This window comes from Heliangelus exortis, chromosome 1, assembly GCF_036169615.1.
Source record: "Heliangelus exortis chromosome 1, bHelExo1.hap1, whole genome shotgun sequence".
NCBI classification, from domain to species: Eukaryota; Metazoa; Chordata; class Aves; order Apodiformes; family Trochilidae; genus Heliangelus; species Heliangelus exortis.
The window spans coordinates 185,440,329-185,460,297 of NC_092422.1; the positions used below are offsets into that span (position 1 = coordinate 185,440,329).

The 19,969-nt window shown below is 38.7% G+C and overlaps 1 protein-coding gene across 2 annotated transcripts in view; it reads left to right on the plus strand.

The window, feature by feature from the left end:
- Positions 1-19,969, plus strand: part of RSBN1L (round spermatid basic protein 1 like) — a 47,156-nt gene that overhangs the window by 21,085 nt on the left and 6,102 nt on the right. The window contains exons 3-7 of one of the 2 annotated variants that reach the window (XM_071733976.1): positions 1,552-1,812; positions 2,131-2,195; positions 14,059-14,196; positions 14,393-14,535; positions 17,684-17,851. In XM_071733976.1, coding sequence (XP_071590077.1) covers positions 1,552-1,812; positions 2,131-2,195; positions 14,059-14,196; positions 14,393-14,535; positions 17,684-17,851 — 775 coding nt within the window. Of the gene's footprint in view, positions 1-1,551; positions 2,196-14,058; positions 14,197-14,392; positions 14,536-17,683; positions 17,852-19,969 lie in introns of both variants that reach the window. The other variant, XM_071733975.1, reaches the window with a different exon arrangement.

The following is a 19,969-nucleotide window of genomic DNA, read 5'->3' on the forward strand; positions in this document are numbered from 1 at the left end:
ACTCATGTATGCTTTCCAGTTGTGAATCCCAGTCAGGAGGAGGGAAAAAGTTACCTGTTTTGTAGTTCATATTTTAAGGTTTGAATTGAGGAGCAGTCCTGTTGCAGAGGTCCCTACTGGTTTCGTATTACATTTCTCCTAACGAAAGGACAGATTTCCATGAGAAGTCTGTGCCCTTTGGCAGCTGAACTCAGCTAAAAGTGAAATCACACTCTTTGAGTATGCTGTGCTAAACCTGATTTAGAGTGAAGGAGTCCTCGTAGCTCTTAACTGCATGGGCTAGGTTCAGGAATCCTAAAGTCCACTTCCTTGTTTGGGCTAAGTAAGAAAGCAGTGACCTTGGAGCACTTCCTCCCTCCACCAGATGAGAAAATAGAAGCTAGAGGGATAATGAGCTCTCCTGCCTTCTCTTCAGAAATCCCGGAGGTAGCTGCTTTCACAAACCTCAGGAGGCAACTGTCTTAATTGCTTGTTCTCCTTTTCAGTATCTCTGCACCTTCCATACCCTCTTAATTATCAGCAGGAACGTGATTCTGTGCACTAACAGTTGTGATACTGTATTTTATTTTTTTTTTTTTCAAAGGGACTCTTGTGAATCACTTGGGCTGGCAATTCCAAGCTGAAAATAGCCTACTAAAGCATAGTAGTAGTAGAGACTACCTAATTCTTGTTTGGAATTACTTATAAATCATGTATTTAATTGGAAGACTAAACTTTTGTGTTGGAACCTGCTGATCTTGAATTCCTTGTTACGAATATAATTTTTTGCTGTGACATGACCAGTAATTTGATTTATTGTGAGATGATTTCAACCTCTAAACTTCAGGGCAGTGTAGTGGCAGAAGGCTTTCTGGCTACCACATTTATTGCTTTCAAAAAAAAACCTTGAAAAGCACTTGGAGAAAAACACTTTAAAACAAGGGAGTATGTTTGTTTACCTTGGGAATCAATTGAATGCCTTATACCTAAATGACAAAGCTAGACTTTTTGGCTTTAAGCCTTTGTATTTCATTTCAACTTGCATATTATGTAAACTTGAAACTGGTTTCTGATTTGGGAGGGTTTGGTTTTGATGGCTGATTTGGGAATCTTGTGTTAGGTTGGTTGGTTTTTGGTTTTGTTATTATTCTGAAAGACCAAGTGTGTAAAGCCAGCTAACAAAGATTGTTCTGGCAGTGTCATCTTGTGGACAGCTTGTTCTTTTTTGGCAACATTTGTTCACAGCTGTCACATAATGTCTCTGATTTTTCTAACGTAGTAATTGCTGATGACCCATTAAAGGGTACGTTTAAGGATTGTAATACATTATGAAAGCAGCTTTGGAAAACTTTTTTGGGTTTTTTTTGTGATTACCTCTCCTCCTCCCCCATCTTATTTGTCATAATGTAAACACATCACTACTCATTCTCAGTAAGATGCACATTGTGACCATCAGTATTGGTCTGAGGCCTTTGTCTGTCACAATTGGGGTTTTGTTAACTTTGAATCCTGATCTTCAGATACATACATTGTATATGAAGACACTTAAGAGATCTTTTTTCCTCTCAACAGGTGGCAAGGAGAAACCAAAAAACAATGCAGAAGAGCTACAGATTAAAAAAGTTAAGAAGAAAAAGAAAAAGAAACATAAAGAGAACGAGAAGAGGAAGCGTCCAAAAATGTACAGCAAATCCATTCAGACCATCTGCTCAGGACTGGTTTCTGATATTGAGGATCAGGAAGCCAAAGGCATCATAGATGATCATCTTAAGGATTTCTGTGGGAAAAATATGGATCCCAAGAAGGACTGTGAGTCCAAGATACCAGAGAACAGTGAGTTTCCATTTGTCTCGTTAAAGGAGCCACGGGTTCAAAATAAACTCAAAAGGTTGGACACATTGGAGTTCAAACAGCTGATTCATATTGAGCACCAGCCTAACGGAGGTGCATCAGTTATCCATGCCTACAGTAATGAACTCTCCCACTTATCTCCTGTGGAGATGGAGAGATTTGCAGAAGAGTTTGTGGGTCTGGTTTTTAGTGAAAATGAAAACTGTGCAGCTTACTATGTAATGGGTATTGTTCATGGGGCAGCTACTTATTTACCTGACTTTTTAGACTACTTTTCATTTAATTTTCCCAATTCACCAGTGAAAATGGAGATTTTGGGAAAGAAAGATATAGAGACAACGACTATGTCAAATTTTCATGCTCAGGTAAGAGGTTATACATTTTACTTTCTAAAGTCATATTATGGTTTCAAACAACTGTGAGTGGGTTGTTTTTTAGAATATAATTACTATTAGCTGTGCTGTGTAGATGATGCATAAGACTGGAAGCAAAGGAAGTCTTTAGCAAGGTAGTTCTGCAATATTAAAGATAAGAGGCCTATTAACCAAGACAAATTTGGTTTAAATGGGGGAGGGGAAGTGTTTGCATATGTGTGTGTTAGGGTTCTTTGGATTTGTTTCTTTAGCTGAAGGTTAACCCTGAGTTTTGGAGGGTTAAAACGATTTAGCTGCTGCTGTCTGGGCATCTGAACTGTAGTTTATCTGTCTGAATTTCTTCATAAAACTGAAATGCTTGAATATGTTAGAACAATGTTATACGTAACATCTGTGTAAGGCACAGTTAATTAGTTCCATTTGTAGTCTGAGGTTCTAAATCCATTGTTAAAGGAGACTTTAATGGTGCTAAATGTAGTGGCTAATTTGATCTTTACCCCTCCTTCATACTTATCTCAGCTGTATACTCTTGAAAGCCATTATGTGGCAAAATGGCAGGCAGATTTTATATTTTTTTGTTGTTTTAGCTTTCAAGAGAGAAATGGCTGTATACTTTAACAACAGCTACTGATTAAACATCACCTCTGCTATTTATTGACTTGCTATAGAATATACATCACTTTTGCATTTAAGTTATTTAAATTTCAGATTTTTAAGTTCAGGGGGAAAAAAAATTCTGACTTTGTTATATTGCCATCTGGGTAATGGGGTTCTTATGTAAAGCCCATATAGATTCTGTGCAACAATTTATGAAGAAACTCAATGCTGTTTTCATTATACCAGCTTTAGCTTGCAGCTGCCTGTTTAACTCCCTACTTGTGAATTTAGATGTTGTGTGGAACACACTTAAGCTATTTTAGTCACAGCTTTTTGAACAATTATGATGAGTTGAAGTGTAAGTTATACTGTCATCTTTTTGATCAAAAACATGCTTTTGTTTTCTTTGGCTATATAAGCATTGGCATGGGACAGTATTACATTTATTGATGAATTTCAGGTGTCTGTTATCCACAAGGGTGTGCAGAACTGAAATGTTGCCTCAAGAACATTTGCAGTGCTGGTTAAGAAAACATTTACTGCCATGGAATATGAAAATTCTATGAAATACATTCACTAATGTTTTTTCAGTTGGTAAACTGAAACAGAATCATAAAATGATTTGGGTTGGAAGGGACCTTAAAGATCATTTAGTTCCAACCCCTCCTGCATGGTCAGGGATGCTTCTCCCTTGACTTAATCATAACTTCATTAGAAAGAATGGAGTAACTTGGTGTTATCATGGTGATACTTGGTGATACAGTCAATATCCATAGTTTAATCAATCCTGTGCTCATTTGTTCTGAGATGATAATTTCAAATTTTTCTGTAAGTGAAGGAGAATCAGAAAATCATAGATTCAGCTGGGTTGGAAAGGACCTCTGAGATCATCAAGTCCAACCCTTAGAACATAGTAGTTGAAAGAAGCCAAACTATATTGTAGCATTCAAATGCTGTATTTTTGTAGTCTGCCTTCTAATCCATATTTTACTTTGCTGGAGGTTTAGTTCTGGTATCTTCTTTTGCTTTGTCTTCTCTCAGTTTTTCAGATAGTTTTTGTAGCATTTCATCACTTGTGTTCTGCCAAGCAGCCAAAATCTGAGGCTTGCTTCCCCTGTATTTCTGCTAACATAAAGGGTGTAGTGTTTATAAATAGTATATACAGGTGTACACTCAGACTTGCCAGGCTGTTTCTTCAAATATTTATGTCAGTATCTTGCTTCTCTAGCTATTGATTCTATTATCCCCCATTATTTCATTATTTTTCCCTTGGTCTGCCTGGTTATTCTGTCATTGGTGATCTGCTACATTTGCAAGGTTTTGATTACTTAGTATCAAAGATTTCTAGGAGGGAGTATGGGAGTCTAGTAGTCATAGTCACACTGTCAGGGTGCTCATCCATCCTGCAGGGATATAACAGGACCTTTTTGAATCAGAGTTGTGAATTTTGTGGTTTTCAGCCCTCATCTGTGGACGTTTTTTTGTGTGTGCTTGTAATTCTCTGATTTGCTTGTATAGGTTACCTCCCTTTCAGTTTTCTGCTTCTGTGTACCTTTGGAAAAGATACTAAATGATTGCACCACTTGTTATCTTTTGTGCAGGTTATTAATACTCTCTTGTTGAGGTCTTTGTGAATCTTAATTTATTGTGTGCTGTTGCAGTATATTTCAATTAAATTTTAAACATAGTTTTGTGTTCCTACGTTGCATAAGTTCAGTGCTACTGTGTTCCCTGTTGTCCTGAGCTGCCAGTTGTTGTGTAGTCTCAGGTGGGAGGTGAGTCTCTTTCTGATATATAAGTAGGAACTCTAGATTTATCCAGCCTGATTTGAGTATCTCAGCCTTCTTTATTCCTAGGAAACTTGGGTATTGCTTTGTTAATTTTAAATTGAACACTGAAATGAGGCACACATGAAATTCTTCAGTTGTTTTTGAGAACCCATTTTGTAGCACATGAATCAGTTTGAGAAATTCAAGTATTTAAAAAGATCTGAAAAAGGAGTGATGAGCTAAGTCTCATCTGGAAAGCATTATAGAGTATTTTATCAGAATTTTATTTCTCAAGTTGATTCTTTCAGTAAGCTTGTGCTTCTGCTCTATAAGCTTCAGTCTCCTACAGCAGATGAGGTTTTTTTAGTTATAAGTAATGCATTTCTTAAAGTGACTGATCTTTGTGTTAGGAGGCAGATTGCACAGTATATTCCATTGGCAAGATCAAAACTGTTAGTCCTCCTAAATCTACCTGGAAAGTCTGCATCTCTTCAGTAGTTTACTTAGTTTTCACAGTTGTGTAGTTGAACATGAACTCCTTTCAGCTTCCCAATGTACCTGTGTCAGACAGAAGTAATGTAGTTTCATTTTTTAGGTGATTAGAAGTGGGCAGAGGTTTGTGAGAAAAGTTACAGCAGGCACAGGAGAGAGGAGTTTGGAACCGGTTCTGTCTCATCAGAATTGGCTTTTAAATTTGGAGGGATAGGAATTTAAGTTTTTTATCACCTGGCTTGTGCCTATATTTAAGTACTCTAATTCTTTACATTTTGTAAGTTACTGAAACAGCCAAGGTGAATTGTCTGTCAGGCTTAGTCAGACTATTTTGGTAATTGGGCAAAATGGACTTAATCTGGGTGTCCTTGTAGTCAGTAAGTCACTCTTTTTCAGGCAGCTGAAAACTCTCCTCAGTATGTACACCCCTGGGTTCCACCACTTGTGTAGATGGCAGCAGCAGCATCAGTTACCTGACTTGTCAGGCTCTTATAAAGATTTTAATGCCAATAACTAGTTTTTGTTACTAACTTACAACTTGATTACTTCAGTTATTTAGTGCTGTTGAGGCCTCTTAATATTTTGAGCCCATTACTGTGTCTTCATTTTGGAAAAGCCCAAATTTTTGTTGCCTTGATGAAACCCCAAAGCACACAATTCATATTTAATCATAAAAACATTCAGGGTGTTGGTTTTACTGTGCTTATCTCAGAGGCAATTTCTTAGTACAGGTGAAGTAAAATGCTGAGCAATACCCAATGGTTCCTGTGCTTCAAGACAAGATTGAGTAATTTTTAAGATATATATGACAAATGTTTGTCTGAATTTGCTGGAAATCTCTTAAGAGATGCCACACTTCCCAAAGAAATCTGTTGAACAATGCTTTTCTTTATCCTCTTATCTTAATCCTTCTGCCAGTCCTTTTATTCTGATCTGTAGTGGTCAAGGCAAACAGCTTATGCTTTTCTTCATGTTCTCTGTATTTGAAGTTTGCTTAACAGCTCCTTTCCTCCCCTCCCTAGATGAAATAATTTGTGTTCTTTCAGTCTGCTGCTGTGTATTATACCCTTGTCAGTCTTACTGCTTCCCTCTTGTACTCTCTTCGGTCATCCTTATTTTTCTTAAAATACAATGCTGAATACAGACACCATCTGCATGGTATATTGTTGTCAAATAGTACAAGAAGATTGCTTTAGGTGTCTTGCAAATTATTGCTCTGCTATCTGTTCCTGCCTTTTTCATAGCAGTTTGTGATGATCTGTAGCAGCAGCTCCTGCGAGTGATTCCTCTTTTCATGTTTTGTGCAGTTAATTATATATATCAGAGTATAGTTCTTTGTTTTATTCAAATTGAATTACAGTCTGTGAATTCAGATCCCATCTCCAGTTTATCAAAGACCTTGTTAGTTTTGATCCTTTCCTGTCTTGCAGCTTTGTGTTACCTGCGGGCTTAATAAGCATACATTGTGTTCAAAGGAAAGATCCTTGCTCTGTGCCACAGAATTGGTCCTTTAGTACTGATGGTTATGTGAACAGACAAATGAAAACTGTCCACTTTTTGCTGTCAGTAGGCAGTATTTCTGTAGCAATCTTGAACATAATGCAAATATCAAACGTCAAGATGTGTTGTGGGCCTCTGAAAAAGCCCATCTGGTCATAGAAAGGTTAGGTTGGCTTGAATGTGGTTTTGGTGGTGGTGTGGTGGTTTTGTGTGGTTTTTTTGTTTGTTTTTGATGGTGTTTATTTTTTTTAATGTCTGTATTTATTAGTTTTTACTGTCTTATTTTCTAGGTGGTTAAGACAGGAGTGTCTAGTTAACTTTTTTTTCCCTGGAAATTAAAACTGGGCTAAATGAACCCTAACTCTTCTGTCTTGCTTCTCTTGACACCTCTAAGTTGGCGTATTTATCCTCTTCCAGTTTGGAGTAATTGTTTTGTGTTTTGACTTATCATTGATTTGTTAAAGCTTTGTTTCTTTTTAACTTACTGCTTTCATACTACAGGGTGTGTGAGGATCCTCATCATCAAGCCTGTTGAGTTTAGGAAAAGTCACTTTATTTTACACTGCTTAGTGTGCAGTTAAACAAATTTTCAGAGCCAGCCTAGCATCTGTTGTTGCTAAAAGAGAATGTCCTCTATGCTTTTCTTCCAGTTGTGTGTTCATGTGGCAAGTTGTGATGGTTTTCAAAGTAGTGAGTGAGTGAGTGAGTGAGTTTGTTTTATTAGTGCAGCAGAAACCTTGATCTACTTCTGAGTGATTGGCTTTATTGCTGAGTTAGCAAATTATATTAGTTTACTATGCCCCTTCTGTAATAGAAGGTGGTTGGCATCTTTAGAGAAATATTTTTTCAATTTCTTTCCCCATTCTGTAGTAACTTATTCCCTGTTCCCTAGGTTAACTGTGATGGACACCGGATAGATACTATCTGAGTAGATAGCATAAAGAGTAACACAAGTATTTTAGGGAAAAAAAATGCAATAGTAATGATAGTTTGTGTTGTGACCTTTCAGGTGGGTGGTTGCTCTCACTTCTTAAGGTTCTGGACATGGAGCTTTAATTCAAGTTATCTATTAGTCCATTTTTAGTATTACCTTCTCTTTGCTGTCCTCCTTATTTAGTTCTTAAGTGTCTTCTTAATGAAGTTTTTGCTGTTTACTTCTTTCTGAACTTGTGAAGTTCTACAAGATTGAAAATAGGCATTCTTCTAGTGTTTGAGGGGAACTGTTGGAAACATTTTGCTTTAAAGAAAATGTGAAATACTTGGTTAGTGTTTAATTTTCTTGTTGTTGAAGACTGGCACAGTGTCCATATATTTTCATATATTGTGTTACTTTCCTGTGTTCTGGAAAGACTTCTTTATATTGGAACCGTGTGTCTCTAGTTGTGTTTCAGTAGCTTTCAGTAAAGTTTTGTTTTCAATAGAATCAGCTCCTTGCTTTTAAGCTCTTTGAATGTTTGGCCAGCTATTAAAAAATTTAAACTGCTTGCTGTTATGCAAGTTTTGTAAAATATAGCCTCCTCTGGTTGTTATTTTTTGTTTGTTTTCTTCTGGATGAAGAAAAGTTGAATTCCAGCTCTGTCAAAGCATATATATTGCCCCATTCTGCTTTTATAAAATAATCCGTAAGACTGTGTGACTTTTTTGATAGATGATGGCAGCCTATTGTCTTCCAATGAAAATGTTTTTTTACTTATTTGAAAAGCTTTGAATGAAGAATCAATTCACATGGAATGATGTTTAGAATTCTGCAGCACATGCTTATTTTTTTCTACCCAAAAACGTTACCTTTCCAGATTGCTTCTTGACAGTTTCAACCAATTAATATGAAATGTCAGTTATATGTTGCTATTTTGGTCACACATTCTGTATTAAGAAAAAATAATCTGGAACAAAACCATAGAGGTTTGTACAAGCAGCTTGAGCAGAATCTGAGACTGAACCTTGTAGATCTTTTTAAGTTACAAGAGCATAACAGTTACTTTGCTTTCACAAGATGATTTTTCATTAAGGTATCTAATGGATGCTACTCTTTAGTAGTTATTTTTAAAATTTATCATTGACTACTCCACTGTTTTTCTGTCACCAGAAATTAGAAACTTTCAACTGTGGAATGGTGTATTTGTTAAAATTAAAGCTTGAATGATAATGCTAGAACTTTCAAGGCATCTTATAGTGATACCAAAATCCTGACTTTAAAACAAAAGGTAGAAAAAAAAAAAAGAGGATTACATAAATGTGGTTTTAAAGGTAAGCCAAGAAGATTTGCAAGTATATTTGAACTCAAAGCAATTTTGATGAATATTTGTTCAGTGAGATTTTCATGCTTTTGTATTAGAACTGAAAACATTTAGAACTGAAAGTATATGTAAGGAAAGCCTTTTTGTCATTTCTTCAAGATGTACCAAATAAGAAAGGAGGCAATGTAGCATTTTCATGACCGAAGCTGGAGATAACAGAGACGAAAAATAGTGAATGTGAAGCTGAATGTTTTCAGTTCTAAGATATGAATGTCTAAGTGCATTGGTTGTGCAGGGAAATGGAAACACAGTATTGCTCTGATGCCCCAGCGTATTTTTATGGTGATTTATTGTTCTTACTGGTCTTCAGTGGGGCTTTCTTTGTGGGTTTCTTGAAATTATTTTGGGTTCAGGGGGTTTGGATTTCTTGTGTTGGTCTATGAGGACTGCTGTTACAGGCTTCTTGATTTTTAAAGCTGAAAAACTGAAATAGATTAATGTTTATAGTTCTTGCATGAACGAATTAGACCTTCAACAGAAAAAAAAAAACTTAACACCCCTACTACATTAAAAATAGGGATTCAGTTGTGACTTGCCCCAAGTTGCTGTTTTAAAATTAATCTCTTGAATTACTTGGTTTCTCTGAACTGCTTCTTTCAGATTTTCTCTTTTTCAAATGGAAAATGGAAACATCTTTAAAATAGTGCTCAAGTATGTGATTTTATATATGTAGTCAGATTTAGCCTTTATCTTATTCTAGACAACAAAGACTTTATGCCAGAATTTTTACTTTTAAGAACTTCTTACTTAAATCTGAGCAAGTCGTTCTGCTGAAAAAAAAAATCAGCTGATGCCATGATAGTCACAGCTGATAATTCTCAAGTTTTTCTTCTGGGTTCAGTGGTTGTGAGTTTTCTGTTACCTTGATGCAACAGAATGGTACAGTCTCCTTCTGTGTGTTTTTAGGTGACATACTTCAGACTTCAGCTACATAAGAAGAAAACAGAGACTATGTTGGTTATTTTCAGTTATGTGTTTCTATCTCTTTTACCTGTCCACTGTATTCTAACCCATTTAATTGGTGATTTTTTGTGTGTCTGTATATTGAGAACCAATCATGTTGCCCACATGCTAGAAGAACTGTATGTTGTTGATTCCTTTTTTATTCTGGGTTTTGATGGTTTTAGCTATTTATCTGAGCAAATCTGTAACATTCCAAAACTGCAGTCACACTGTAACTGTAAAATTGCATTTGGGAAGATTACCTCATACAAGATGTATAATATTTGATCTGTACTCAGTGCAGAATTTATGGAGTACATCAGCATTGTTCTTGTGCATTGAAAAATATATAGAGGAATCTGTTTCTCTTCTACAAATGAACCATTCAATGGATACTTTCAGTAAGAGGGAAGGAAAATGTACAGCTACTTACAAAAGACTTAGATGAAAATAAAGTTACAAGATAGAAAATATGCTCTATACTGGCCCAAACTGGGACAGTTGCTGTTATCTAATATGCTACAAAATATATTTAATTTGTTGTCCCTGTTAAGAGGATTAACTTTAGTTTTGTCATTGGTGAAACATCAATGGAAGGTTTTTGCTGCTTTCACACTAGTCACATTATTAATTCTGGAGACTGACATCACCTTTTAATCTATATGTTTTTCTAAATCTTTAGCCTAATCTGAGATAGTGTTACTTAAGTAGCATCTACTGACCTGAGCTCAGAGTTTACGATGCTATAACCCAGTCCATGGAACACATGAGAAAGGCTCTTCACTGCCAGTAGCTGCCTCCTCTTCCAGACTTCCACTTACTCTTCTTTGCCAGGCACTAGTCCCTATTGCCTATGTCTTTATTTAATTCTTAATTATATACTATTTCTAAAATTCTTCAAATAATTTGTGTATTAAAATCAGATCAGTTCCCTAAACTTGTCTCTCTGACTACTTTTGGAAGACCTACTGCTAGCAGGAAAGAAGGGAAAAAGAGAGAGCATATCTTCACTTTTCATCATCAGCATGGTTTTATTTTTTGTTGATACTTAGCCTGCATAGGTTAGAGTTAATTTTTTTTCATAGCAGACTATTATGCAGCTGTGTTTTGGATTTGTGACTAAAACTGTTCATAACACACTGGTGTGTTGGCTGTTGCTGGGCAGCACTTGCACAGTGTCAGGGCTTTCTCTTCTATCACCCTTGAGGGGCAGGGGTGAGTGAGCAAAGGTCTGTGACCCTTCCCTGCTCTCTGGAGTTAATCTACCACGGGGTTCTTAACCACTCAAATGTTTGATTCTGTGTATGTGCAATGATATGACTCTTACTGTGGTCACAGAAGGAAATGACTCATCATTTGTTACTTTGACATTACCTTACCATTATTTTTGGTATTTACCCCTCTCAAACTGGATCTTGAAAAGAAATCTATTCTTTCTGGTGAAGGAGGGGAATATTTCTGCCCCTATACTCAGCCCCGGTGAGGCCACAGCTCAAGTACTGTGTCCAGTTCTGGGCCCCTCAGTTCAGGAAGGATATCGAGGTCCTGGAGCAGGTCCAAAGGAGGGCAACCAGGCTGGTGAAGGGACTCGAGCACAGATCCTATGGGGAGAGGCTGAGGGAGCTGGGGCTGTTCAGCCTGGAGAAGAGGAGGCTCAGAGGAGACATCATCACTCTCTACAACTACCTGAAAGGAGGTTGTAGCCAGGTGGGGGTTGGTCTCTTTTCCCAGGCAACTCTCAGCAAGACAAGAGGGCAGGGTCTCAAGTTGTGCTGGGGGAGGTTTAGGTTGGACATTAGAAAGAATTTCTTTACAGAGAGGGTGATCAGACATTGGAATGGGCTGCCCAGGGAAGTGGTGGATTCTCCATCCCTGGAGATATTTAAAAAGAGCCTGGATGTGGCACTCAGTGCCATGGTCTGGTAACTGCAGTGGTAGTGGATCAAGGGTTGGACTTGATAATCTCTGAGGTCCCTTCCAACCCAGGCAATTCTATGATTCTATGATAATTGATGGGTGTGAATTGGGGTGGGTGAATAATTCTTTAAAAAGTTGAATTGATCTTTCAGTTTTAACTTAAAGTGACATGCTCTTTTTGGGAATAGTTCAATTAAAATTCAAATAAGTTCTATAAAAGCATTTCTTTAATTGATCCACCCTAAGCAAGGATTATGTTGCACTTAAACATTTGCTGACTCACGGCCACCACCAAGTAGTCAGATGGGTGACTTGGTCTGTGGGAAGTTAATACTTCAGTTGGTATTTTTGGTGGAAGTTTTAGAGTTTTCAGTTGGAGTAGTTCCATAACTAGTTTATCATCTGCTATGTGAAGCACAGAACCATTTAGGTTGGAAAAAGCCCTTTAAGATCATTGAGTCCAACCACTAAGCTAATACTGCCAAGTCTCCCACTAAACCATGTCCCTGAGTGCCCCATCAGCATGTCTTTTACATACCTGCAGGGATGGTTACTCAGCCACTTCCCTGGCAGCCTGTTCCAGAGTTCAACAATCCTTTTGAGATTTTTTTTTTTTTTCCTAGCATCCAATCTAAAACTCCCCTGGTGCAACTGGAGGCTATTTCTTTGCCCTACTGATTGATACTTTGGAGAATACTAGTGATAGCAGAAGAAAGCAAAGGAAAAGGCAGAAAAAATGGTTCCTTTAAATCAGGGGTGTGGATGAAAACAGCATCCTGGCCTGGAATGATGGAATACTAAGCTATTTATGCCAATGGAAGAAATAGACTGTTGCATGTTAGGATTATCAGTAAACATAGTGTAACAGATTTATGACTATTTCTAGCTTCAGAAAGTGGTTTTAGGGCACTCTGGGGGGAATTAGTCTATCCAGTAAGCCAGTCATGACAAGTGAGTTTCCCTTCATTGTCCCAGTTCTTTAGTTGTGAGCTCCTGATGTTTTGTGCCACTGCAGATACAGCTGAGGACCGAGCTGATGCAGACTGAGCAGAAATTAATGTTTTCTCATTTTTTAATCACAAAATCACCAGCTCTCTGTGTGAAAAAGCTCGAGGAAGGTATGACTAAATTTAAGGAAAAAGGGAACATTACTTTCTAGCAGTACTGCTTTTTTCAGTATGGCTGTTATGGCTTGTCACTGCGTTAGCTTAGACATTTTGTAAAATCCTAGTTTTAGTCAGTCCTCCATTTCCAGGGTGTGTATGATGACCAAGATGATCTGAAGACTTAGTTCTGCATTTCTGGAATGCATTTGGTTGCATCAGCCGAGCTTCTCAGAAGAGTACAGTGTGGTTACGTGTCTTATGATTTAGGTTTTCTTCAGGAACTGCTGCTAATTCTCTGCACTGCCATAATTAGTAGGAATTTTAATGATCTCTTTGAGTGAGGACCATATATAGCTAAGCAAGCAGTACTTCCTGAACTGTTTTCCTCACACCATTTTTTCTTGCTTTGGATGCAGAACCTCTCTAGCTGCAGTGCAAGTGCCTTACTTGGTTTGTGCAGTCATCCATCTGCTCTCTTCCCTTTATTCTGATCCGGTCATATTTCATCTGGTAATGCTCCTGTGTCTTTCAGACTGTTAAGTAGGAATTTAGAAGCTTAAGAGAAAGGGATCCTCATCAATCTCATGCCTAAGTCTTTTCTTTTATGTAACATAACAGATCAGATTATTGGGAAAAAAAGTTGTAACTATATCTTTCAGTTCAAGTTAAAAATAAAAGGCTTTTCATTAAAGTGGTGAATGTTACATGTCTTGAAGTTTTAAGGGAGTGCAGGATGTGTTACATCCTGGGAGTGCACAGCAAAAATGAAGAAAAACCTGTCATTCTCTCCCTTCCTGTACTAACTCTTTATGGCAGAGAAAATGATTAGAGTTTAATTAGTTGTAACTCAGATTTCTGACAAATTGTTATGGGAAAAAGGTAAAAATTCAGCTAGACTTGAGTAATACAGGTAAGAATCCTTATTTACTAGTTATTGTGCAGAACATACATAGCTTTTAAACAGTTACTACTTTGGAGTTTTATTTCCTTGAAATGCAGTAAATAGTTCTTTGGTCTTACCTACTTAGTTTAAATAAAGTACAAGTTGTCATATATTGTTAATAATGATGTCTGTTTTTAAGTTCGTAACAACTGACTTAATCTTAAGTATACTGAAGACTGTAGGACTAATATCAATCAAAAGATAAGCATAGTGATTAAAGGTGTTTATTGAATGTAGTCTTTAAGCAGCACTGGACTTGGTGTAACTTTTGCTGTTGTATTCTACTTGTAGGTAAAAAGAACATACTCTCATGGTACGTATAGAGCTGGCCCAATGAGACAGATCAGCCTGGTTGGAGCAGTTGATGAGGAAGTGGGGGATTATTTCCCTGAATTTCTTGATATGTTGGAAGAATCACCCTTCTTAAAAGTAAGGACAGAAGGGAGTGAGTTGGGAGGAGGGGGTCAGTATACTATCTAGAACTGTTATGATAAAGTGAGAGTGTGTAATACTTGCTCGATAATTGGGTGGTTTAATAAGTGTTTTCAGTATGACAGCTAAGGGCTGCTTTAAAAAAGTTTTAAAAGTAACTCACTTAAAAAATGTGGCTTGTATTTCCTATTAGTGTACACTGCCATGGGGAACCCTTTCTAGTTTAAAATTAGAGAGTCGTAAGGACAGTGATGATGGTCCCATAATGTGGGTACGTCCAGGAGAACAGATGATCCCTGTGGCTGACATGCCAAAGTCACCTTTCAAAAGGAAGAGGTATGTTGAATTGTATTGCTTGATGAGTATCTAGTTACTATTCTTTAAGACTTAATCTTATCCCAAAGTTTTTTACTGGTTGATACTATATCTTCGTATAAATTTCTTTAGATCTTCATCTCAAAATATACTTCTAAGTTGCTTTGTTTTATATTTGGTGTGTATTTTTTTTAATTGTTTACTATCTGGCTGAGTAAGGTGCTGATCCTTTTTGGAGTTTTAATAGGATTTAAAATATAAAATGGTAGGAAGTGTGAACAGGCATACAACTGCTGATCTGTGCTAGGAAACTTGAATTAATTTCCCTGTTCTTAAATGTGAGCCGATATTTAAAGACATCAAGGGGCTAGGGTTTCTTTCTCATCTGAGAGGTGACAACTCTGACATTAAATGATGTCTTTAACCTTTGCTGTGCTACTCTGAGTACCAGCTCAAGAACAGGAATGTCTTCTGTAGAACCTGAACATTGTGGTGTAAGAAATTATGCCTTTAGAGTTCTCTTGTTCAAAATTTAGACATAAAAAGGTAGCACAGATGAAGTAGAAGCAGAGTCGGGTGTCTGAAAAGTACTACAGAGACACAGTCCAGCCATGAAGGGGTACAGATAAAGCCAAGGACCATCTGGAGCTGGATTTGTCATGGGATGTGAAGAGCAACAAGGTTTCTACAGGCATAAGAACAGCAAAGAAAGATTAGGGAAAGTCTGCTGAGTGGAGCAAAAGGCCTGGAGGCAAGGGACACAAGAAAGGCCAAGATGCACAATGCTTTCTTTGCTCTTGTCTTTCCTGCAGAGATCTGCCATCAGAAATGCTAGGTCCTGGGATTGATAGAAAAGTCTGGAGCAAGGGCTCCTTGCCTTTAGTGGAGGAAGATCATGTTAAGGAACATACAGATTAGATAGACATAAGACCATGGGACTTGGTGGGATATACTCACAAGTGCTATGGGAACTGGTCAGTAGGACTGCAGGACCACTCTTGGTTGTCTTTGAAAGGCCATGACAATTAACAGAGGTTCCTGAGGACTGGAAGAAAGCAAATGCCTCTCCAGTAATTTAGAAGGTTAAGAGGCAGGACCTGAGGTGCTGCAGGCCAGTCAGTGTCACCTTCATCCTGGGAACAATGCTATTTTAAGCATAAAGGACAGTGTGATCATAAGGAGTAGCTAGCATTGATTTACAAAGGAGAAGTCATGCTGTATCCACCTGATAACATTCTACAGCAAAATGACTGGCTCACAGGACTGAGGGGAATGGCAGGGGTGCTGTTTCACTTGATTTTAGCAAGGCTTTCCACAGTAGACAGCTGTCTCTCATAACATCCTAATAGCCAAATTAATAAAGGAAAAACTGAACTGATGGGCAGTGAAATGGTTCAAGAACTAATTTAATTGCTGTGTTTAAAAGGATTATGATCAGTATGGAGTCCAGCTGGAGGACAGTCACTGCTGTAATGAGCCAGACATTGTACCTTGTACTAGTGCTGGTCAGAATCTTCGTTAATGGCCATCATCATGGGACAGAGTGTACCCTCATCAAGTTTGCAAGTGAAACGAAACTGGAAAGAGTGGTTGAGGAACCAGAGGGTTTCCCTGTCTGTGAGAGAGACCTTGAGAGGCTGTGGAAATGGGCCATCTCAGTGGCCTCCTGAAGTTAACAGTGGGAGAGCCCTGCACCTAAGAGGAATAACCTCGTGCACCAGCACAGGCTGAGGACTGCCTGGCTGAACAGCAGCTTGACAGAGGAGGACTTGTGGGTCCTGGTGAATGACAGTTTGACCATAAGCTGTCAGTGTGTGTGTTTGCAGCAAAGCAGGCAGCAGCCTTCTTGACAGAATTAGGAAGAGCAGTGCCAGGAGGCTGAGGGTGATGGTTCTTACCCTCTGCTTATCACTGGTGAGACACATCTGTAGTGTCATGTGTAGTTCTGGGTTTGCCAGTCCAAGACAGACATGGCCAGCATGGAGGAGTTCTGATGAAATGAAAGGTGGTCATGTGGGAACTGGGATTTACCCTTGAGAAAAGAAGGCTCAGTGGGATTATATAGTGTATACAAGCAAGTGACGGGTGGCTGTAAGAAGGACTCTTCTTAGTAGCACCCTGTTATGTGACCAGAGGTAATGGGCACAAACTGAATTACGAGAAAATCCATTTAAAATTTGGCAAAAAACCCCCAAAACCTGTATGGGTAGTTGAATGCCAGAACATGTTGCTCAGAAAGTTTGTGGAGTCTCTCTTTGGAGTTGCTTAAAATTTGAGAGGACATAGGCCTGAGCCAACCCTCTTTAATTCAGAGGGGCAAGTAGGACTACACAGTCTCCAGGTGTCCCTTCCAACCTTGGCTATCCTATTATCATAAGCAGCTCTTGGAAGAATGTGGCACACAATGTCAGCTCCAAGTGGCCAAGAAAATTATCTGGTGGCACTGTTCCTGTTCTGCAGTGTTACCTTCACTTTCATTAAACCCTGGAGAAGTAATTTTTGCCACTTCTTATTACCAGCTCTACAACTAAATTTGGAACTAAATTTACATACACATTTCTCAGCAGTTTTGTAGAAACATGAATGATGAAGAACAATTAAGGGGACAATTACAATGTATAACTAATGGTCAGGAAGCAGCAAAGGCCAGCAGTTTCCTGCCAGGGGGGGTTATTCATCACAGGGCCCAGTCTCACAGTGTCTGAGGGAGGGAGACAGGCAGGGCAGAGCTGGGGCTTGGGGACCAGATTCAGCCTGAACTCCCTCCCGTGTGTCAGCCACGTGTGTGGTGGGGGGGAAGTTCCAAGCCAGGAAGTCAGTCTGCCAGGGACTGTCAGCTTTGGTGATTGTCAAGCAGATCCATCATGACAAAGCCATCCTGAGGTTAAGCTGAGAAGCAGTTCTGTGGCCCAGCACACCCCTGGCTGAGGTGAGGATCAGTGCTTTTGTAGCATGGTTCAGGTCAGGCCTGGAGGCCCCAGCCTGAGCTTAAATAGAGCTTCTGGGTTTGTGGATGGAGACTGGAGGTGAAGCTGCTCAGTCCTTAGGACCCTTATACTGTGCTGTTAGTTCTAGGTTTTTTTTGTGTTTCTGGGAGAACTATTGTCTAAGGGTTGAAGTTAGGTAAATAACGGGGATTTCTATGTTGCTGATATGTTTTCTTATACAGAACTACCAATGAAATAAAAAACCTGCAGTACCTACCTCGAACCAGTGAACCCCGTGAAATGCTATTTGAGGACCGGACACGAGCCCACGCAGACCACATAGGACAAGGCTTTGAACGACAGACTACAGCTGCTGTGGGAGTACTGAAGGCTGTGCACTGTGGAGAGTGGTAGGTGTTGATTGACTTATTCGCCTGGGCTTGAAAGTTCAAAAAGTATTCATTCTATTATAATTGGTAGAAGGAGCCCAGAGTAGGTTAATCTAGTATTAGAGATTTAATGAAGACTTAATAAAGATACTGGATTTTTTTCCCCTCTGTCCCTGGGCACTAGATGCGTTTTCCCTCTGCTACATTTGATACAGTTTGGCTGTATGGTTGAAACTAGAAAGGTGCCTTGAAATAACATTTTATTAGCTATAATTGAGTTTGTGTAACTGAGTTAATATTAGATGTAAAAACACTTTACATTTTGATTTACTTGGCAAAGTAGTGCATACAGACTGACCTGAGTTTCTGCCTCAGAGGGCCACAGAAATACTTTCTGGCAATTCTTTGTTACCTGGGCATGAGCAGAATTTTTATGCTTCTGCTTCTGTCACGGCTGTTATAACTCTGATTTACTTATGGTGGATCACCAAGGAAGAATTCTGTTAGAGGTTGTGTGATATTTTTGGTGTCTGTCCTTGGAATTCCTGTGTGAGATCCAGGATATGAATGTATCTTGGAAGCTGGTTACGTTTTAGCCAAATAAAAAGTACATAATTGGATGGGCTTCTTGGACTAGATCAGAAGTGCTGTTCATGATTTTCTGACCTTGGTTTAGGAGAATTACCTTAGTTTTGATGGTTATTTCTGCATATGTAAATACTGAAACCACCTTTTGGTCTTTACATCTGTCTAGACTTCAGTCAATTCTGTAATGTCTAGTAAATGTAATGTCTAGTAAATGTCTAGTAAATTCTGTTTGGATAAAATGATGCAAGTTTGTGTTATAGTGCATGAGTTCAGTGAGAAAGCAAATTGAATCATTGCTGTTGGGGAAGAACTGAATTGTTCAGATCTTAATGTGTTTTTATTTGGGGCTTTGAGGTTTTGCAGTTTACTTCCTCCTCAGGTTGATGATAGCTGGAGGCCTTAAACTTTCTGCTTACTCTGATTGTGAGAACCTGGATTGAAGACTGAGCTGTGGTAGCAAGGCAAGCACGGAGTGAGATACTGTGTAGATGTGATTATTTTAAATTATGCTTAGCACTAATATGAGACTCAAAGCTTTATCAAAGAAAGCAAAAAACTACCCATGAAACAAACAAAACAAAACCAAACTGCCTGAACTTGAGTGCCTGTGGAAATGAGCAACTCAATGAACTGAACATCATCACCTGCTTCTTAGAACATTAGTAACTCCATTTAATATATATACATATACAGACACATACATAAATTGATAATAATCTTGCTCTTATTTCAGATGTTCCAGCACTCTTTTTTTTTAATTCTGAAACATGGGAACAGTTTGGTGCCTGTGGCCCCTCTCACAGGCCTCAGCAGATCCAAACCTGTGACCTCATGGGATGTGGGTGGTAGTGGAGGAGTGGAGCCCCAGGGTGACTTTGGGAGAGGTGGGGGACAGCTGGGAAGACATCTGCTTGTTTGTGGTTCCTCCTGGCCGTGCCAGGATGGGCAGGCTGTCACCCTGTGCTCTCACTGCAGCTGGATGGGCACTCCTGGCAGGATTTTGCAAAGGATGAAGGAGGAAAGTCATTGACTAGGCTTTTTGTGACCAATGAATTTTCCTTGCCAAAACCCCTCCAATGAGAGCTTTAGCCTATGTAAATGGCATCTCGATATCACCACATTTGAAAAAACCTTTCAAAACCCAGCATCCCTCAAACAAATACATGGAGCTTAGTCTTATGTTTGCATTGAAGAAATGAGTGTCTCTTCCAGATCAGAAAGTGATAAGGAAGGATTGTAGCTAGTTTTGCCTTTTGTTAGCTAATTCTAGATAATGTGTAGAGGAATTAATGAACAGTGGGCATTTTTTTGTGGAAGATGTGGGAAAAGAGGTGAAATCTCCTAATGGCTTGAGTAGAAAGATAAAACCCTAATATTAATGCCATTCTTCTGTAGCTCTGTAGTGAGCACAAATAGGAATGTATTTTTAAGGGTGCTTTGTGGAGTATGGTGGTATTTCTTGCTGACTAGCACTCTGGCAGCTTAATGGAGATTGTTTTACTGCTAACTCAGAACAAGGTGCTTGAGGCTCTGATACTAAGTAGTGTTTGC